This window comes from Orcinus orca, chromosome 9 (assembly GCF_937001465.1).
Source record: "Orcinus orca chromosome 9, mOrcOrc1.1, whole genome shotgun sequence".
Taxonomy (NCBI): Eukaryota; Metazoa; Chordata; class Mammalia; order Artiodactyla; family Delphinidae; genus Orcinus; species Orcinus orca.
This window is the reverse complement of record NC_064567.1, coordinates 40,891,593-40,914,283: the sequence shown is the minus strand read 5'-3', so window position 1 is coordinate 40,914,283 and position 22,691 is coordinate 40,891,593. Positions and strand designations below refer to the sequence as shown.

Here is a 22,691-nt window from a genome sequence, read left to right as displayed (position 1 = left end):
GTGACAACTGAAACATCGGCATTGCTGAAAAACACTTGGGAGCTGGCGACACAGACAACCTCTGTAGGGCGGCTCTGGCTCTCTCCATTAGGTGAAAAATGTTCAATTTATAATGTCTAGGTCCACTATAAAAAATGGAACCATGTCCATTTCTGTGGCTAGTGTTAGATGCTTCTATTTTTTTTTTATACATTTCCAGTAATTACAATGTTTTTTTTCAGGGATGTTGTAATCGGATATTGGGGAAGGTTTGTCATCGCCCTTTATGACTTGAGGCCATTCCCATTTCTCATTGCTGCCCTTGCTACCCAAGCCTCCGCTGCTGTAGCTCACTCATACTTGCCCTATTTCCAGGAATTTTTCTCCTTCTGTATCACTCACACTCTATAGCTTTTGAAGGCAATGATAGGAAACGCGCAAAGAAGTTGGGTTAGCTTAGGCCAAATTGAGTAGAGGTACAACAAGAAAGCTAGGTTTGTCTATTTCACCTTTCTTCTTGAATTCCTGACGCTAAAAGCTATCTTGCAATCATGACCTTCATTCATTTAACAAGTATTTATTATCTACGTTTGTTTAGAGAATTGAGAGAGAAGCACATAGCTGCATTATTTTAGTAAAAGCTAGCATCGTTGTCATAAAAAAAGAGAAAAGTCAAGCAAATACCCTAAAAGTTTTTTCAGGATGGACTTATGCAATTTGTCGCTGGCTTGGGCTTTTATGAAATCACTTTGCTCATTTGGGGTAATCTCCTCCACCTCGACATTCTGGCAGATGGGGAGGTATACTTGCCATCTGTCTTTATTTTTCTAACCCCTCCACAGGACGTTGCAAAGTGGGCACTGCGGGGACATCCCACACTGCCAACTCCATCCTTTCACCCAAATGCTGCTTCTCTGCCCGGATTCCCGGAGGGCAGAGAGGCTGGCATGGGTCTCTGACTGATGTCTGCCTGCCCTTCGGCTCCTTGGAAAACGAAGAGCAGGACTGGGCTGGAGGGGGCTCTGCGTGTACAGCTTCTACTGAAAAAGTGCAGTTTCAGGGATTTTGGGCTCTTGGACTAAAAGACTCTTTCTGCAGGTGTTTTTTACGCAGTATAACCAGCTTGTTCTCTGTCCCCTCCAGTGGGACAGGATCCAGAGGTTGGAGGGGCACTGGCTGACCTGACCATAGGTTTGTTCTGTTTTGTGATGGGACTGGGGGTTGAAGCTCATTGCTTCTCCTTCCATAAGCTCCTTGAAGTTAGGGACGGTGGCCTCTTTGCCATCATATCCCAGAGCCAGGCACACAGCTTGGCATTTCATAGGTGGTCAATACGTACGTTTAAAAGTGAATTCATAAAAGAAAGCAAATAAGGCAAGTGTGGACTGTAGAAAGAGTACAGAATTTAGTCAGAGAACCCGGATGGGCTCTCAGCTTTACTGCTCAATAACAGCAGAAGCAAGTTCCTTCCCTAACCTTGCTGAACCCCAATTTCCTCATTTGTAAAATGGGACAATCACATTTGCTTCTTAGGGTTGCTCTGGGGATGACCTGATATAGAGACAGGTGTGGCTCTTGGCTTATGGAAGGTTTTGGGGCTGTTTGCTATTTACTGCAGAGTTCCAGGTGGGTCATTACAGAGATACCTTGGGTCCTCAGCATGTAGTCTTGGCAGACTTGGGGTTCTGCGGACAGTGGTAAACCAGTCTAGGGGCTGCCAAGGAAGGGCATATCAGTATCTCTGGATGGCAGTGTGGTATCTCCTGCCCTGAACTCACTTCACCGTTTAGGCCTACACCTCCTTCACCGTAAGAGCTCTGGAGCTCTCATGGAGGTATCCATGAGGGCAAACACACGTTCATAATACAGAACCATGTTTTTAGCACAGACTCAGAAACTTGGTGAGTGAAGTACGAGAAAGCAAAAGGTGGGCAGTGAACAGGGTGGCCTGCTTCTAACACCGCTTGGGTTGGAGTCCAGCTCTGCCATCAGTTGATTAATTGGGCAAGTCGTGTCACCTCTCTTGGCTTTGCTTTTCTATTTTACTAACATGATGGGTGGGTGGCGACTGGGGAGTTGTTTTAGAGCTGATCTCACCTATCTTTTTTTTTTTCTTTTTGGCCATGATCACAGGACAGATGGCATTCACATGTGCGGCGTGTTCTCAGGGGTATGCACAGACTTCGAGAAGCCTTCCAAAATGTTGTGGGGGACTGAAGGCATTCAACATTTTGAAATCACTACTGATATTAGCAGTTTAGCAAAACTACTTTCTTATGATGGGCCATGGGCATAAATAGGATTGGCTGTGAATTACGTGCAGTTTCTCTGCAAAGTTCCAGGTCTATGCTGTCTTGACCACGTGGGTAAGTGAATCAGAATATGAGTGAGGAAGCTGTTCTTATGAGAGAGCTGTGATTTTGCCTTATTTTATTTAAAAAGCCGTGATTCTCAATCTTGGATTTTTGATTAGCACTAACATATTTCTTGCGGTATAACTCAGAGTTGATCATGACACACTCCTTTGTTATGAATCAGAGCAAAGAATTAATGGGTCAGATATTCTTAAAGTCTTTCTGCTTTGCAGCTTGGTTTTGTTGATTTCACATGTGTCTAGGACTTGCTAAGATAGGGAAATTCAGTTCCACAGCAGGCTACTGTAATGGAGTGGATCGAGTTGAGAGGACAGGGAAACTCGGAGTCAAAGAATTTTCCAAACCTTTCTCAGTAACTCACCCGTTGCAGACATCATTTCCAATCATGGCGTATATGACAATGGCTGGTTGGTCCAACAGCTGGTTCCTAGACAAACTGAGAAACCATAGATGGAATCTGAATGTCAAACACTTGGAAGCCTAGCTGTGAATCTTTGTATGACCATCTTCTTGGTAACATTTTGCTATTTTTCTTTCATTCCCATTTCCCTCTTCTTCTCTATAAATGTTAACCCACTTATCCATTAGGAAAAGACCACATAAATGCATAGAACTAAAGGAGCAGATTGAAGTCTCCCATAGGAGGACACACTACTATCTTTACAGCATGTTTCACAGAAGTTGTCATGAGTAAACACAGGTGAGTTATCTGAGTTACTTGTGTCCAGACGTGTAGGACATTATTACAGCTGTGGACCTGTGGTCAACTTTGAAACATCAAGGGTTTGTCAAGGTTTCTATTCTGGACGCCCAAGGCCTTGCTTCTGAATTTTAAGTCCACTACAAGCACAAAATTGTCTTCTCGTTCATAAAGCAGGATTAAGAAGCAATACTTTGGCCGGACCTAAGCTTTACCCACTTTGTATGCATTTTTATGGACACATGTAAATTAGTCACTTCCTATGGTCACTGGCCCAAGAAGTGACAACTTCCCAGTGTATGGAAAGTGACTAACAAGTTATAGATGCTCAGTGTAAGTGGTTACTGGGTAACAACAGAGAGTTTTTATTCATTTTTCAAAATAGAAACCTAACTTAAAAACAACTTCTTGTATCCCTCCCTCTTCCACTTACCTTTCTATAAATCTCTCCAGGCTTTGCGAAGATGCACCTTAAAATTAAGAAAATAATTAAAGTTAGTAACTTCAATTCAGCACAATCAGTATGAGAGTTTTTTTTTTTTTTCTTTTTCTTTTTTTTTTGCAGTACGCGGGCCTCTCACTGTTGTGGCCTCTCCCATTGCGGAGCACAGGCTCCGGACGCGCAGGCTCAGCGGCCATGGCTCACGGGCCCAGCCGCTCCGCGGCATGTGGGATCTTCCCGGACCGGGGCACGAACCCGTGTCTCCTGCATCGGCAGGCGGACTCTCAACCACTGCGCCACCAGGGAAGCCCCCAGTATGAGAGTTTGATTGATTGACTGAAATCATGGAAGAAGCATCATTGTACACTCAAAGTTCATCCAAACCATCATGCTGATGGGAATGACTTCATCCTGCAACTCTCCTTAACGGGTCTTCTGTTTGCTTGGCATTATAATTAACATAATCCTAAAATTTTTAGTTTCACAGGTTTCAAGATATTTCCTAAGCATGAATGGGTACACTTTCTAGTAGATGTGAGAAAAAGGTATAAATCTATCAGCAAAGACAGAAACTACCCAAAGATTAAGGAATGAGTTGAGGGATGAGAGGTACCATAAAAAGGATTATTTGAGAACTGCCCATCTCCCTAGAAATCCCCATTTTATTGCCTGCCAGTATTCCTGCTCACTCCTGAGGCTCCTCCTGACTGGCTGGCCTGTGCAAGGTTTAGATTGTAGACTTGAAATATTTCAGCTCCTGTAGTGACATGCATAACCATCCTTCCCCCACCCTTGTTACCACCTGTCATGCATCTCCTATATGAAAATTATATTTATTGAATACTCATTTTATTATAGACACTCTGTTAAGCACTTATATTATTAGTTCATTTAGACCTTAACAACCGCTGTACGAGGTAGGCATAGTAGTATTCCCATTTTATAGATGAGAAAACTGAAGCTCACTTCAAGTGACTTGCCCACAGCCATACAACTAATCATTCGGAGAGCTGCAATTCAAACTCAGTCCTTTCTGTGAGGCTGAGCTCTGGTTCCTTGTGTGACAGTGCTTATCTAGACTGGGTGTCTAGAAAGGGTGAACCCAAATAGGTTTAGTATTTCTTTGTCCCTTGGAAGATAGTCTGCAGCAATTAGTGAGTAATCCTCAGATGGGTGGTACAATTCAAGGGGCAATGAAGATTTTCCTGTAACTTCCAGCTTTGGAAGCTTGTGGGGAAGGCCAGTGGGTGTTCCTGCAGATCCACATGGGAAAAAGGGCAGTGCACACCCATGAGGAGCGTGCTGGCCCATGGCCCCTCAAAACCGTGTGACCATGCAGGGCCTGCCTCCTTTTCCACATACAGCTAGATGCAAGCTGTATGGGCAGCACTGATGTTCTCTTGGCTGATTCAGGAATGTTATTTCGATAGATGAATATCGCTTTATTTCCTCTCTTATTGTGGTAAAATATACAACACATAAACGTAACCATTTTAACCCATTTTGAGTGTACGATTCAGTGGCATTAAGTATCAATACATTCATATTGCTGTGCAAACATCACCACCATCCATCTCCAGAATTTTTCTGTCATCCCAAACTGAAGCCCTGTATCCATGAGAGAATACCCCTCCCACAGCCTCTGATAGCACCATTCTACTTTCTGTTGGTATAAATGTAACTATTCTGGGTACCTCATATAGGTGGAATCATACCATATTCGCCTTTTTGTGTCTGGCTTCTTTCATTTAGCATAATGATTTTTTGTTTGTTTGTTTGTTTGTTTGCGGTACGCGGGCCTCTCACTGTTGTGGCCTCTCCCGTTGCGGAGCACAGGCTCCGGATGCGCAGACTCAGCGGCCATGGCTAACGGGCCCAGCCGCTCCGCGACATGTGGGATCCTCCCAGACCGAGGCACGAACCCGTGTCCCCTGCATCGGCAGGCGCACTCTCAACCACTGCGTCACCGGGGAAGCCCTAGCATAATGTTTTTAAAGTGCATCCATTTCCAGCATGTGTCAGAATTTCCTTCCTTTTAAAGACTGACTAATATTCCGTTGTATGTACATACCACATTTTGTTTATCCATTCATCTGCTGATGGGCATTTGGGTTGTTTCTACATTTTTCTATCGTGAATATGCTGCTATGAACATAGGTGTGCAAGTATCTGTTTGAGTCCCTACTTTTTAGGTAACTGAAATTGTTGGACCCTATGGTAATGCTATGGTTAATTTTTGTTTAGGAATCATCATACTGTCTTTGTTTCCTTTTTGTAGTGAGGCGGGGTAGTATTAAACATGCACACAGACATACAAGTTAAGGGCAGCCATTTCATCTCAGCATGCATGCATTCATTCACCCTCTCCAGTCATTTGTTGAGCACTTGCCATGTGCCTTGCACATAGTAGGGAATTAGCAGATGAGTTGGACACAGCCTCTATACCTGAGGATTAGCATCTGTGGGGTTAGACCTATAACCGAGCACTGGTGAAAGGTTTAAGGCAACCAAACCCAGAAAACTCAATGTGATTTGAGCCTATTATCTCGGCTCAGAGACGGTGCCAGATTTCACAACACCGAGTCATAAACATAGAGACTCAAAGGATTTCTGGGTGTGAGATGGCTCCCTCTTGCTCCCAAGAGGGAAGAGAAGGAGGACAGCCATCGGGATCCTACGGTGGCTCACTCGTCTCATCGTCCGGGCCCTTCACCCAGTGCCAGTCCCAGGACTCTCATCTTCCCATTTTCAGTAAACTAATAAATCAGGAGGTGTTTAATTCTCACTCTTTGATTTTTCTCTTAATGAGAACTGAAAACTAATGAAAGCTCAAGCCATGAGTGGGAAAAAAAATTAAAGGACCAGGTCAGGCCAATCATTTTCCTCATTACCCAGAGTACAACTGGGAATGTGAGGTGTGGAGCACCCACAGAGCTTGAGGAAAATGGAAATGAAAACCTGTCATGGCATGCCACATGGGCAGCCCCTCTCTGGACCCACATCCCTACATCCCTCTGATGCTCAGGGCAAAGATGGCAGGCCAATGGCAACGGCTTGCGGTGGACCTGAAAGTAGCAATCACAAACGTCCACCCAAGGAGAGAGGAAGTGCCCGCTCTTCCTTACCCAAATGTTTATTTTTTCTGGTGGGTGTTTATAACAGGAGCCCAGAATTTTCATTGCTCCAGAGTTGTGGCACCTTCCACGATTTCCATTTCCTTTTGGAAATCTCAGTTTTATGAGATTATGTAATGAGTTTATGTAATTCCCATGTCACTTTCTCTTCTTAGTCCCCCTTTCCTGTTGTTCTGCTATCCCTTTGCCAGCCCCATCATTTGCTGTCTCTCTCCCTCCCAAGCGCTCTTTTCTCTCTCCTCCTGTGCATAGACTTCCTCTCGGCTGCCGATTTTGTTGCGGCTGCTGCTACTATTACAGCAAATACTTAATAAAGTAGTTGGAACAGGAAGATGTAAGCAGGAGAGAAAGATAGCTTCTAGCCTGTGGGATGAGGCAAAACAAGGTGAGCATTTGAAGAGCCGGTGCTACCCTGAAGAGGTCCATACCTGGTCTCTACAATAATAGTTCAGAGAAATGGAAAAGTTTTGACTCTGAAATAGGGACACTTAATTTATTTGTCAAGGTGGTACAATGGAGAATCTACCTGTCCCCAATTAAGAAAAGAATAGGGTCCTTATTGGCCACAAAAGTCTGAACTCTGGCTCATTCAGTCCCTTTTAAATAAGGCATAGTGCATTGCAAGTAAAGAAGCGTTTCCCATAATCTCAACACTGGTTGTCTTTCATGAGTGAATTTCAGCTTACATTCCCACTGCTGGATCAGTGTTGACCACAGCAGCAAGTGCTTCATATTCTGGACATTTGAATCAACTGGTAAGACACTCTTAACGGTCTTCTAAATAAGCCTGGAATTTTTTGGTTTTGTGCCTGGCCCAGAGTAAGAGCTCAGTCTCAACTTCTTCATGGGGTATATTTAAGTATAAGTATAATAGGTCTTCTTAACTTAATTCATTCATTCAGCAACATTTATGGAGTACTTACTAGGTGTCAGGCATTGTAATAGATGCTGGGACACATCAGTCAATAGAAAAGATATGGTCCCTGTTTTTGTGGGGCTTCGAGTTATTCATAAGTAATGAACATCAAGTGTTAGGGATTCTGAGAAGCCCTGAAGAAGCGGTATTAAGCTGAGCACTGAAAGAAAAGTAGGTGCTTCTTCTCTTGAAGTCCTAAGAGAAGAACTTGGCAACTAATTCCCAATAAAATATTGGATGCTTTCTAGACACGACTCAGAAACAAATCTCTAGTTTAATGCCATCTTTGTTATAACTCTCTGAATAGGACAGGGGCAGATCCAGGTTTTGCGTTCTGAAGATTATATAATTTGGAGGACCCTCTTTAAGGAAAAGAACACAAAACACAAAAATGAGACCTGACACAGAGAGAAGCCAGAGTGCAAAGAGACACAAGTCTTAATCAATTGTGGTTAAATATCTCAAGTTGGTAAATTTTACAAATCCATATGGTTACCAGGCAAGTGAGGGGCCCTCAGGCTTCAGCGTCACCGGCCTTATAACTCTGCCTCTTGGCACTCCGTAGACGTCGAGTGCAAAGCCTTGGGGCATCAGTGCTAGGTGGGACCTTTGAGAGTATGTGATCAGGTAGCCCACTTTACAGATGAGGCCCAGAGAGGGAAAGAGGCTTGCTCAAGGTCTAACAGCTAGCAATCAGCATCTCAGCTAGTAATCCATTTCAGGCACCAATTACTACACATTAGTAATGACGGAAACAGATTATTTCAGTTCTTAAATGAGAATATGTGAATTACAAGATCTAGTTCTTATATGAGAACATGGAAAAAGGACTTTGAGGTGCATTTTGCAACCACTGCTATAAAATTTTTTGTCAGATAGTTCCAACATCTGACATCTGTTAGTTTTCTTTTCCCATGTGAGTTGAGATTTTTCCGGTTCCTTATACGCTGAGTAATTTTGGATTCTATCCTGGGCATCTTGGATATTATAAGACTCTGAGCCTTATACTTTTGTCTTATTAGGCAATCCACCCAGTTAGCTTCAGGTGGCAAGTTCTAACTAGCCTTCTGGGAGGTTATGGTTTCAATGTCAGTTCCACTCTCAAACCCTCTGTAGTGTTATTCTGATTTGTCTCATGTCTGTGCCACTGAGTGGCCATTCTGGGACCTGGGCAGTGGTCTGTGTCCAAGTTGAGGTCTCAGAGTCTTTGGTATGCAATTAAGGATCAGATCTGTGCATGTGCAGCTCAAGAGGAAGCCCAGGAGTTCACACACAACTTTCTGGGGTTGCTTTCCCAAGCTCCTCCCTCTCTAGGAGCTCCTCGGTCCTTTCTAGTTCCTTGGGCTCCCCTCTTTGGTCCTTAAGCCCCAACTTTCTTTCCCCCACTCTCCTGTGCACGTCTCACAAATTAACTAGAGATGAGAGGACAGAGTGAGAAAATAAGCAATAGGGTATCTGCTCCACCCTCCTGGGAGCACAGCTCTTCTAACTGGAGGGACTGTCCCCCCACCCAGAATTCTAGACACCTCCTCACTGCTGCCCTGTCACTGCAAAGAGACCCCTTTCCCACTTCTAGAGTGAGAACTAGAGGGTTTCTTCTGATGCCATCTCTCCATGCCACTGTCCACTTCCGGGTTTGGGGCAGCATTGAGTCTAGGTTGGGAGATATCAGGGGACAACAAAATGTCAACTGCTGGTTTGGCTGTACTCCTCATTCTGGTTTGCTTCTTCAGTCAGCTACTATTTTCTTTCCAGCGTCCTCCAATACCTTTTCCATATCTTCTGTCCAGGTTTTATAGCTGCATTCAGTGGGACAGACAGGGTGGAGTCTGCTTACTCCATTATACCCGGAACCAGGAACCAAATGCATTATAGAGAGTATAAATAGTTCATGAAAAATGTGGCGTCATACATTGACCTAAAATCAATCTAATAATGCCTCAATAATGCCTCTAATAATGCCATTTAACTCTAATTAGATTTTAAATAATGCAGATTTTGCTTATAAATTTAGGAAGCATTTTGAAGAGTGCGATTTGTATAATCCAGTTAAAAAATCAGCCATGAGAAATTTAAATTCCTTGTTTTCTCTAAAAATCTTTGCTTGCAATAAGCAGAAATATTCAGACTAATACACTGACCTTCAGCTCAAAATAGTAGGTACTTAATAACTGTTCGTGGTGACAATTTCTGATGGTGTTTCTACTACCAAAAATGCTTTCAAATTCACACGCGTGGTTCTGAATTTCTGTGACAAACTAGATAAATGATTCCCCCAAACATGTATTTTTAAAAGAATATAACAGCCTTCCCAAAGCGGCTATAATCTACCTCCTGGTCTCAAAACTTGACATAATTTCACAAGTAGCCTTCAGCCATGCTGAACTTCTCTCTCGCTCTTCCCTAAAGATATTTTGCCCTTGCAGCATCAATGCACTGAGTCACCATCTCCCCATGGTTTTTGGATTGCTATTTTTTTCTGCAAGGCTCTCTGCTCAAATGTATCTTCTCTGAGGTTTTCCACTCCTTCTCCAGGCAGAGTTGTGTCTCTCATCTCCAGAGACATCAACCTACCTCTATTTATTTTACAAGAACCATAATTTTTTCCTTCTTTGTCTCTCTTTTCTGTTTACTTATGATCTCCTTGAAGGCAGGGACTTTGTCTTGTTCACCTTTCTGTTTCTAGGAGCTATTGCAATATTGGAGAGGAAAGAGAGGGAGTGGTGGGGCAAAATCAAATGGAAAATGAGAGGAAGGGAAGTAAAAGAGAAGACCAGAGGTAAAAGGCACCTCCCAAGATGCTTTGAAACTGACAAAACCCCGGCAAGTTCCTTTAAACTATCCACACAAGTAGCACTGAGCTTTCCCTATGATGTCCTTTATCTCAAGTCCTAAACAAAAGGGATCGATTGAAAGGAGACCCCTTAGGACTTCAGGAGCCCTTGCCATTGACAATTACATACAAAAGTGTAAGATATTTGCTTCTGAATTTGCCCTCTGCAGGTGTGCTGATTCAAGAGGTACAGGATGAAAATCTTGGTCTAACAGAAGAATAGAAAGCACGCACTCTTCATGTTATAATCATTGTCAGATGCCTTGCTCCTACTTGGATGAGTTGCATGGAACAAGCAGAAGCCAGGAAGGGCTGCATAAATAAGTCCTAAGAAATAGTCCCATTGGAATCAGAATGTCTCCATGCTTTAATGATTCTTTGGAATTCCAGAAAGTATTAAAAATTGGAATGATGTCCTCTAATAAAAGGAGGAAAATGTGTCCCTCTGTATAAAATGTGTCACACTGAAATGTTTCTCTTTCAAAAGTTTCTATTATAATTAAACATTGTACCTCGGAGATACCTTTGGTCTTTGAGAGAGATAACAAGTTTTGATGCCTGTAGCCCTGTAAGCATTTTCCTTTTAGATCAAGCATCTCAAATATCGGTATTAAAGTCTTTCTTTGTTGTTGTAACCACACTGGATCATGGCTCCCAAACAGAAATGTCCTAGTTGTTTTGTTATAAGTAATTTCTGTTATCTCCTGTCAACATCTTGGGTTGAGACCAAATATTCTACCCAGTGGTTGGGTTCATTAAATAATTACTGAGGGCCTATTTCTGTTTGGCAAAGGTGACTTCTTTGCTTCTTCTAATGCTCCGTGCCTTTAGAAAATATTGTCTTAACATTTTCATTTTGAAATGATTTCCAAAAAGTTGGAATAATTTCCAAAACTCAAAATAATTTACAAAAAGTTGCAAAAATAGAACAAAGGATTTGCACATACCCTTTCATCCAGATTCCGTAAATGTGAACATCTTTCATAATCATAGTGCAATGATCAAAATCAGGAAATTCACGTTGGTACAATACGTTGTCTACACTAAAGACCTCATTTATATTTCACTATTGCCCCATTAATGACCAGGGCCAGGATCCAATTCAGGATCACATGTGTGTAGTTTCGTGTCTGTTTAGACTGGTTTAATCTGGGCTGATTCCTTAGTCCTTCTTTGTCTCTCATGACCTTGACACTTTTGAAGTGTACTGGCCAATTATTATTTTTTTTTTTTTTGTGGTACGCTGGCCTTTCACTGTTGTGACCTCTCCCATTGCAGAGCACAGGCTCTGGACGCACAGGCTCAGCGGCCATGGCTCACGGGCCTAGCCACTCCGCGGCATGTGGGATCTTCCCGGACCGGGGCACGAACCCGCGTCCCCTGCATCGGCAGGCGGACTCTCAACCACTGCGCCACCAGGGAAGCCCATGGCCAATTATTTTATAGAATGTCTTCAATTTGGGTTTGTCTTATATTTCTTCATGATTTAATTCAGGTTATGACTGAATAGAGGCAAGAATACAGTAGCAGTTGCTCAGTTAGTTTAAAGTACAAAACATTTTTTCTTCCAGTACAGAGATCTTACGGGGTGGGAGGGTGTATAAAAATAATAAGCCCTTGTATGTATAATTGAATTCAGCTAAGCCTGGATTAATACTCATTTGCAGTTTTTCTCTTCATCCTTCTTTTACTTTTTCCTTGCCTCTATCCCTTTCTGAGAGGACCACTTTTGATAAAGAAGGCTGACACAGAATGCTGGATCAAGGTATCTAATTCTGACATTCACCTGCCTCCAGGGCAGGTACTGGCTGTCCTAGACAGCAAGATAGTGGTTTTAGCAGCTAGAATCCAAAAGGGGGACAGTATGGCATGGTGGGGAGCAGGGACAGACATGCTCTGGTGTATCTGGTAGGAGACGGACACGAGTTTAAACTCTACCAAGCTAATGGACCTTGGGCAAGTTACTTAACTTTGCTGTGGGGTTTAAATGGGGATCGAGTATGTCAAGTACTTAGCATAATGTCTGGCTTAGAGAACGTACTTTCTATGGACTGAATATTTGTTTCTCTCCAAAATTCATACATTGAAACCTAATCCCCATTGTGATGGTATTTGGAGGTGGGGCTTTTGAGAGGTGATTAGATCATGAATATGTGCTGTTATAAGAAAAAATGCCGTGCTAAGAAGAAGCCAGAGAGCTGGCTCACTCTCCTTCTGCCATGCCGCCAGGGGATGCAACGAGAAGTCAGCAGTTTGCAACCTGGAAGAAGGCTCTCATCAGAACCTGCCCATGCAGGTACCCTGAGCCTCCAGACCTGTGGGAAATAAATTTCCATTTATAAATTACCCACTGTGGTACTTGGTTAAAGCAATCTGAACTAATTAAGCAGTACTTAGTATTAGCTAAAGTCTATAAAAGTAATAATAACAGTAGCCACTTCAAACAACTCTCCAGCTGAATCTGCCCATCCTGCTGACAGATGCCGTAGAGGGCTGTGCCCTGACCAACGGTCCTTTGCAGCATTTCTGAGAGAAACACGATTAGCTGCCTGGAGACTGGAAGGACATCAACCTGTTCCTTCTGGCTTGGAGTAAGGCCTGAAGAGTGGTGTCTCTGTGCCCAGGACAAGCTCCTTCGACAGTTCTTGTGCTTGTTGAGGAATCAAAATCCTCTCAGTCAGGCTTAAGAGCAGGATGGATTTCTCCCCCGTGTCTACTCTTGTTAGAACACTTCCCAGCGGCAGCTTCTGTCCCTCTGCTGGACGCCCAGGGCCCGGTCAACTCTCAAGAGCTATTCCTCACTTTCGCACCCTCTGACCTGTTGTGCATCAAAGTCCTAGTTCACTTTCCCTTGAATAGCTGACCATTAGACTTGGGACGGGGTTGAACTCTCAAATGGCCACAGGGGCCAGGTAGCTAAGTCCACGTGTGAATGGAACAGAGTGGGAACCTCGGCCAAACACACAGCCCATGATCCACCTGAAGGGGAGGCCACTACTCAGTGCCAACCCATTGTTGCCAGGCAGGAGCATGGCTGTTTACCAGAACTGCTGATTTTCTAAGAGAAATAGGAAATTGGATTTTTATGTAAAATCTCTTGATTATTAAACATCGGCAATAAACCACATTAAAAAAACCCAAAACTTAAACATGGAGTGAGTCTGAGGACTGCTAGTCTAGGACACTCTGATTTAGGATTTCAGAATCATAGAGCTTGGATGGACGTTGATTATCCTGTTTAAGCCCTTTATTTCAGGGAAACTGAGGCTCAGAATGGGGAAGGGACTCACTGAGGTTATAGAACCAGCCATTGAGGGGTCAGGACTTGAACACGGTCTAGACATGCATTAACGTTTAGTCTTTTTATCCTCTGTGTCTATTACAGCGACTGGTGCTCAAAAGTAACTGTAGAATTAATGAAGGCATGAAGGATCATTCTCATGAATCTGGGCTCGCCTCTCCTGATTTTTCACTGCAGAGCAACAGGAGAGAGTCGCATTATCGTGTGGGATATGAATAAGGTTGTTTTCTTTGCTCACGTGATTCACATGTGAATCTCATATGATTCATCCCAGAGCAGCGATGTGTAGGAGAAACAGGCCAAGAGTCATGAGAAGGAGCCCTGAGCTGGACTCATAGTTGTCATGGACACGATGTGATGTCCCGCATCATGTAGAAATCCCCTCCCCTCCTCCATTTGCCTTAGAAACTCTTCCCTCACCCCTTTGCTGCCCAACTTTCCCTTCTCTTCACCCCACCCACTTAGACTTCCTGAGACTTTATCCTGTAGATGGTCTGAGTATGAATTCCACAGGCTGCCCTGAATTTTGCTCCTTTTTTTCTAGTTTCTCCTGGTCTGTCAGATTCTCTCCCATTCTTCAGATGGTTTAACCAAAGGCTAAACAAGGGAACCAGCAAGATGAAGTTGTTTTTTTGGGGGTGTGGGGGATGGAGGGTGGGTAGAGAAGTTAAGAAGTTCAAGACTGAATTTGGTTTGTGGCAAAGGGATTGGGGTGAAGCTGGGTAGGTGAGGCTGCAAACACATGCACTTTGGCAGGTGTTAAAATTCTCCCTTTTTCATATCTATATACGTGCAGTTAGTCCCTTACTCCCCACTCTCCCACTAAGTGGGTGAGCACATGGGTGCACAGAGAGGGGCGACCTCTCACTGTATGGATGGGCCCCTCCAAGAAGACATGCTCTTTGGCACTTTTGACTTTCTGAAAACAAAACAACCCCAAACAGGTGTTGACACCAAGGTTTTGCTAAACTTGCAAAAATAAAATGAGGAAGGCTGCAGGTGAAAAAGACATTCTGTTTCAAGCCAGTAAAGTCCTGCTTGCAAACTGTAAAGAGATCCGTGGTGCAGCCTCTAAGACCATCAGAGTGCCCTCCTCTGCAGGCTGTGTGGCCGTGGAGGCTCAGGGCTGGGATTTGCTTGTTTCATAAGCAGATGAGTTTTGTTTATTTTAGAAGTAGATGCCTTACGAATTTTTCTTTACTTTAAAATACATATTGATATTGAATATCATGTTAACATTTGCTTTTCTTCTACCCTTTATTTTAGATGAAGCATAATCTTGTCACTCATGGTTTTTGCCCACCATGGAGGTATTCAGGTTGGCAAAAGATTACTGTGTGTGCTTTTCTTCTCTTCAAAGGTTAAATGTAACTCCTGAGAGTTATTTAGTTTAAAAAAAAGCGTGTCAGTTTGACAAGTCCCTACTATGTGCAGCAGAAGCTCAGCTCAGGGCTGGGAGTACAAATTTGTTTCCCATGCAGCTTGTCCTCACCATCAGACTGGGAAGCCAGACTTAAAGCAAATGACTCAGCTACAGGCGAAGAAATGCAACAACAGAGGCAGGGACAAAGGGCTTATGTGAGGGCTGAATAAAAGCTAATACTGGGCTTCCCTGGTGGCGCAGTGGTTGAGAGTCCACCTGCCGATGCAGGGGACACGGGTTCATGCCCCGGTCCGGGAAGATCCCACATGCCACGGAGCGGCTGGGCCCGTGAGCCATGGCCGCTGAGCCTGCGTGTCCAGAGCCTGTGCTCCGCAACGGGAGAGGCCACAACAGTGAGAGGCCCGCGTACCGCAGAAAAAAAAAAAAAAGCTAATACTTATTGAGCCCTCTCTGAGCACGAGGCCTAAGGCCCAAGACCTTTGATGAGGTCCCAAAGACTGGAATGTGCAGCACGGGTATAGGAGGTGCTTTTGGGGTCCACGTTTGCTGTGTTGGCCTCCCCAGCTGAATATTGACTGGCGTCCACGCCTGAAGCACTAGTCTCTGAGGGGTGATCATTGCTGGGGAGAAGATGACACCCCTCATCTGCTTCTGCCCCTTCCAACATGTTCTAGAGCTTCCAGCTCAAGCAGCCAAGGCTTGTTCTCCAGCCCCTTCCACCCACAGCTTCCACCTCTTGCCTCACCCATCAGCAGGAGTCTTTCACTGCCCCACCCTCAGTTCTCACACCGTCGCCTTAACCCTGCCCTTGCCCATTGTCTCCTCCAGCTTCTCTAGGGGAGACCCGAGCCTGCTCCCCAGGCTGCACTTGCCTCCCATTCCCCAGGGCTCCCTCTGCAGTCCCTCATTTCTCCTCTAGCCTTCGCCCCAGATCCCCTCTGTCAATCTTAGATCTGCCAGCTACCAGTTTCCATCACTGCCCACTCCTATCCCTAGCCCAGCTTCTTCCTCCCAGAGGAAGCCCCTTTCTTTCTGCCAGATTCTCCCGATGGGGCTGGCAGCCCCTCCCCTATCCCCATTACCTTCCTGCTAGCTAGTGTTCCCAGGGGCCAGGAAACTCAATGCTAGATGTCCCTCTTTCTGCCCTTGAACTCTGGGAGCCACAGGCCTTCCCAACATGGACATGTGTTTTTTAAATTTATTTTTGATTTTTCAAATCTACTTGCTTCTTTAAACAAAAATTTATATTGAAAAAGTGACTGATTTTTTTTAAATGCTGAGTAAATAACAGGACAGGTGGTGGGTGAAGGTAGCAACAAAGATGGAAGATCAGGAAGCACTGTATTTCCCCATTCAACCTTACCACGGCCCAGTGAAGTTCAAGTATGGACTGCTATCACCGCCACTTTGCAAAGGGAGACCCATCTGGGTTCTGTGATGAATTCCTTCATGTCATGTGACATAGTTTAAGGAATTGGCTTTATTGGGGAAAGGACAAACTTACAAGGCTGGGCTTGTCCCCTGAACCCCATCATCCCGCTGAGTTTGGGTGCAGCCTTTCCCCCAGGAGGGTGGGGTGAAGAATCCCATTGGAGCTGGCTTGTTGCAATGGCAACAAAGAATGAGATCCTGGCATCGCCTTGGGCAATTGTGCTCATCCAACCATGATCCCCATTTTATAGATGAAGAAACGGACCAGAGAAATTTAACAATTTGTCCAAGTCACAGAACATTTCCAGGGCCTAAATTCAAAACCAGTCTGCTATTTTATACACAAAGAAAAAAGACTTTATGAAGTAACAAGGAGGGGAAGACCTCTGCTCTCTGTTCTCTGGGCTTCACCTTGTATCCTGAGAAGTGAGGTGATATTCTGTGAGGACCCAGACAACCCCCTGGTGTTTTGACCCTTTACCCCTTCACCGCACTCCCTTCTGCTCCCCACCCGAGCCGTGTTGGCATGTTGGGAGCTGTAAGGGCTGCTGCAACCCATCTCCTTTGCTGATTGTAAAGAAGGCTTAGCAAGAAACTTCCTACGCTTAACCCTCTATGCCAGAGAATTAGTACCCAAATTAAAATGACTTCAACAGTTTACATTTTAAAGTACCTTATAATCACTGGCAATGGTTCATGGGAGAGCTATCTATAGAAATTTTTGAGATCTTGTACATAAACCTCAAGAGGAAAATAGGAGCTGTTTCTTTAATTCTTATTACACAATTTTTAAGAAACACTTTCATATTCCATTCAACTCTTTCTTCCCTTTTTCCTTTCTCTCTCACTGGTTCTGAAAAATAAGTGTAGACATAAAAATGCAGGCTATAGAAAGCCGACTTTTTCTATATTTAATAAAAACCTTGGGGAGTAATTGAAATAATTTGGCACTGGCAGTCAGTTTACACGCTGCATAATAATCAAAGGAAAAATCCATAGTGAGGAAAGCAGCAGAAAACAGGAAGATGTGCTGGAGGATAAAGCCAGGACATTAAATAATGAGTAACTATGAGAAACTTAAAAAAATTTTTTTTATAATTACATCCTTAGAAAAATAGTCAAGAAGCATCTTCAAAGAAGTTATACTAGACAAAGTGTACACTCTCTGTATTTCTAAGGATTTTGAATTTAAAGAAAAGAACAGAAACACTCCTCACCCCCAACTCCACCCCAGCACCTATTCATTAGATAAAAGTCTGACAGAAGCCATGGATGTCAATCAAATTTTGACATACATGTTTTTTCGTGATTAGGCTATCCTCCCATCTCCTTTCTCCTTTTTTATCTCCACGATCTGAATTTTAAAGAAATGCTGTCAAGACAGTGTACCACAAAAGGAGAGATGTCTACTATAAATTGTACTGAGTACTTTTCAGAGAATTTTACTTTGGTCTTTTAGATTTTACAGAAGATGGCTGCATTCATTGTGGGAGCAAAGTGACATTGAGATGACACGTCTGGGTCTTGTGAGAGAGAAATGCTGGTGTCACAGGCACACGGGGAGAGCGCAGCTTCCAGCCTGCATTTCTAGCCGAATCCTATTCCTTATTCTGCACCCTAACATGGACTCTTGGCTGCGGACCTTGGGCAAGGTCTTTACTGTTCCTTCAGTTTCCATCTAGATTTTTTTTGGTTGTTATTTCTATATAAAACCAAAATCTGTGGGAAACAGAAATATTAAAAAAAATGAAAGCTATCACCCATAATTTATCAAACATAATGATTTTGGTGTATTTTCTACCAATTTCCTTATGTACAGCTAGTTTTTTCTTTTCTTTTCAAAATACAGTAGAAATTAAATTATACTATCCAATTTTATATGCTAATTTTTCTTTTGGCGGTGTTTTGTCTTTCTAAATAAAAATATATGGACATTTAGTCCTCATTTTCTAGAGCTGCATAATATTCCACATGGTGTTTTTGTGTTCTTTGTTTTTACAGTCTACACCGACAGAGAGCTTTTGCCAGCACTGGGACTGTTTGAATATCTCATTAAAGGAGAAGAGAGAGAGCAACAAGGGGTCAGTATTCACTTTATGTCTATGATGATTCTTAGCCAGGTTGCAGGACAACTTTCCAATAGACTGTTGGTCATGTTCATACGCAGAGAGACAAGGTTGATTTCTTTCTGTGGGTCGATCTCGGATCACAGACCAGTGACTGTATTATCGTTGTTGGTGTCTGAGTGGAGTGAGATAAGCTGGGTACAAATTCCAGCTCTGCAACTTTCTATTCTGTGACCTGGACAGGACTCTTTGTTCTCTCTATGCCTCTGTTTTCTCAGCTGTAACAGTGTAGATATCATTAAAAATTCCCAATTCTGAGAAACGTATTTTAATACATTTGATACTGGGTTGAGCACTGCAATCAATGTGTACATTGCCATTTTCCTTTCCTTTTTCCACCGTTAACACTCTCCAGAGCTAATACAATCAATGATATCTTAGAATTGAAGTAATATAATATGTCATATAATAAATACTTGCTTTATAGTTTGTTGAAAGGATTAGGTGAAATATTATACATAAATTGTTCTTAGCGTTTGGAAGAGATCAACAATCAGCTATTATTTTATTAGTAAGAAAAAAACTATGTTGTCCTTAGAATAGAACATTTGTTCTGCATAGAATATATATGATAAACAATACATTATTTGTAGGTCATATATTTAGATAAAACTTGTACTGCTTGGAAAATTCCTTAATGCTCTGTTGATTTAGAGATGGCATAGGGATGGCAAATAGGTTTAACTTTATGTGCCAAGTCTAATCTGTTGATGATGATTGGCAGGTGTGCTGTGTTGTGAGAATGGCTGAAGCAGAAGAGCAGACAAGAGTGCTGAGGTGGGTTAGTTAATCTCTTCCCCAGACTTGGGAAGATGGAGTGGCAACACACAGACCAAGTGTTTGCCATCTCTGCATTATGTGTCACAAAACCTTACTCGGGAGCTCACTAGGTACTAGCCACGCCATGGTTAATCAATCAGGAGTTACATCAAAATCTTGTGGACTGAATCTGGGTCCCAGGTGGGAGGTGAGAACCACACAGGTAAGAAACAAGCCCAGAAGACACAGATGTCTGGGAAATATGGGAAGCTGAAGGAGACAATACCCTGAAAACACGTTCCTTTTTAAAATGGCTTTGGGGGGTTTCAGCCACAAACTTTTAGCTATTTTTCATAAAACTCCAACCCCAGTAGAAATGTGGGAGACTTTGCACCATAAGGGAGGGCAGAGTCTTTGCAATGACCTTGATTTCGCTCAGCCCTTGTTCTGCAAATGCTCACTTAGGTCTTGCTTCCTGAGCCTTGATGCCCTGCACCTTGGCCTTTCTAGAGCTTTGCTCTTGGATGACTGAGGTGCCCCCGTGGTCTCTACCTTAACGGCATCTTGTCTTGTTCTCTTTTGCTATGGGTAAAAGGCCTTAAAAGGGCCCCTCTCTCAGAAAAGGAAATGGTATTGAAAAGGGGGACTGTTCATTTTATTCTATGTTCATTATTATCTAATCCTCTGCTTTTGTGGTACTTATGAAATAAAACCAATCATTAAAGGCACATTGGTGAAAGTTTCAATGGAACACTACATACCATTTCTTGAAATGTTCTGGTAGTCCCTGTGATTGCAGTGGTTTCTTTTCCGTAAACGAAGGTAAATAGAGTTTTCTTTAACTCTGAAAGAAATATATATGTGTATATTTAATGACAGGACATTCACATGATGGAGTTAAAAGAAACATGGTTTTATTATGATTTTTTAAATGTGAAAATGAACTCAGAAAATCAAATCTCTGCAGGCACATTTTCTCTAAACTGTCAATACATTATTAGGAGTTGTTATAAGAAACAGTTCTACAAAATGGGTTGCACTGATGTGATAAGATCAAACTTTTTCTTCTTTTTATGAAGACTTCCAGTCATCCCTTTCTAGCCTTTTAACCAAGAGCTGCTGTAAGTCTCTTGAGCAACTGGTCATTTTTACCAACTCGGTTATTTTGAATCTGATCATGTTCCCTTTCTTCTTTTGGTTGCTGTGAAGCTGTGGCAGACACTCCTGTTGTCTTTCAGATCCATTTCTCCCCCTTCATCCATTTTTTTTTTTTTTTTCAGCACGCGGGCCTCTCACTGTTGTGGCCTCTCCCGTTGCGGAGCACAGGCTCTGGACGCGCAGGCTCAGCGGCCATGGCCCACAGGCCCAGCCGCTCCGCGGCATGTGGGATCTTCCCAGACTGGGGCACGAACCCGTGTCCCCTGCATCGGCAGGCGGACTCTCAACCACTGCGCCACCAGGGAAGCCCCCCTTCATCCATTTTAATAGAAGTTTCAGTAGGACATGTGTCTGCCCCAAATGATGACTGCTTTACTCAGCTTCCCTTGCAGCTAGGAGTGGCCACTTCACTAAATTCTGGACAATAAGATGGAAGAAGTATCCAGTGACAGTTTCTGGGAATGTTTCTCAGGAAACAATTGGCAGGTGACCCTTGCTTAGTCCTTTTTCTCCATTCTGCTGCCCACAATAGGAATGCTGTCATCTTGGACTATGGGGTAAGTTCTACACTGAGAAAACAGAGGCATGAGCTGGAAGGGCTCTGGATCCCCGAGGACCAGTGGAGCTGACCTCCCATATCAGATCTGGACTGCACATGTGAGAGAAATAAACTCATCTGTCATCTTATTTAAACCACCCATACGTTGAGTTTCTCCGTTACTTATAGCTGAATCTAATACTAATGGACACAGATTTTAGAGACAAATTTTCAACCAGCATCAGGCTGTAACTGCACATATTTTAAGTCACTTTATTGGCTTCTCTTTGTCCCATCTTTGATTTTCTATCTTCTTTTGCCAAACTTTAATTTAATTTAAATGGAATTTAATGTTATGTTCTCTATACTTTTATAGGCTTCCTAAAATCCATTTTGAAACAAGACCAGGTATAAACTAATGAATAATAATCAAACTCAGATATATTTGATTATTCCTCAAATGTATTTTATCTTCTCTTCATTATAATAAACTTCATATCTCACAACCTTACATAAATCATCACTTATTTTTAAGTGTTATGTAAGTCTCACTCATTGTATTATAGTGCTTGCCTACTGTCTCAGTGCTTCAGGTTTGGGCACTTAGAATGCACTGTAAGTATTGTTCTTTCTGAAGTCTGAGGAAACTAATAATAATAGAAAGAAAAACTTGTGGTTATCAAAGGGGAAAGGGGGAGGGAGGGATAAATTAGGAGTTTGGGATTAACATGTACACACTACTATATATAAAATAGATAACCAACAAGGACCTACTGTATAGCACATTCTTTTCTCTTATAAGTTATTTCGTAATAACTTATAAGGGAAAAGAATGTAATAAAGAAACTAATACAACACTGTAATCAACTATACTTCAATTAACCCCCCCCAAAAAAGAAACTACTAGTAACATTTCTTAATAGAAGACCAAGATCTCTGAACAGTATTATAATTATGGAATTTTTGCTTTGTGGTAGAGTTTTGAGGTGAGTGATTTATTTTACTTTTTAAAATCAAAGCTACCCATGTGCATAGTTTTAAAAATCAAATTCATTTTACTTGAATAATGTTTAAGGGGCCTTACTATGTTCCAGGCACTATTCGAGGCACCTGGGTCCTACTGGTAAATGAAAAAGACGAAGATCCCTGCCCCTGTGTCATTGACATTCTGGCAGGGGAAAAAACCCACTAAACATCACGAATAGGCAAATTATGGAGCATGCTAGAAGACAGTAAATGCTATGGAAAAAAGGGAGGCAGGGGAGCTAGGATTAGAGTGGTCAGAACAAGGCTTATTGAAAAGGTGGATGTGAGCAAAGACTTGAAGTGGTGAGCCTTACAGAACAAAATAGTTGAACTATTTTAGTCTATAAGGCTTGTAGTGATAAACAGCAAGCTCACACTCCCCGTTCCTCCCCATTTCTCCACTCCCAGAGGCAATTAATTTCAACCTTATTTGACTGAGTCTTTTCGTATTTTCTTTCTTATCTCTAAATAACATACTTTCAAGGCTACTTCTTGATTTTTAGTCTTTGGCATTATCTATTCACTTCTCACTATCAAGAGGCGGATTTAGCTATTCACAGCAGATCTATGATTGCTTTTTCTTCTCTTC

At 42.7% G+C, this 22,691-nt stretch overlaps 1 protein-coding gene across 6 annotated transcripts in view; it reads right to left on the bottom strand.

Moving 5' to 3' along the window:
* AOAH (acyloxyacyl hydrolase) overlaps positions 1 to 22,691 on the bottom strand; it is a 171,229-nt gene that overhangs the window by 33,994 nt on the left and 114,544 nt on the right. For all 6 annotated transcript variants that reach the window (XM_033428275.2, XM_012533065.3, XM_033428272.2 and 3 more), the window contains 3 exons: positions 20,142 to 20,224; positions 3,488 to 3,524; positions 2,716 to 2,790 (listed from right to left, as the gene is read on the bottom strand). In XM_033428275.2, coding sequence (XP_033284166.1) covers positions 2,716 to 2,790; positions 3,488 to 3,524; positions 20,142 to 20,224 — 195 coding nt within the window. The remainder of the gene's footprint in view (positions 1 to 2,715; positions 2,791 to 3,487; positions 3,525 to 20,141; positions 20,225 to 22,691) is intronic.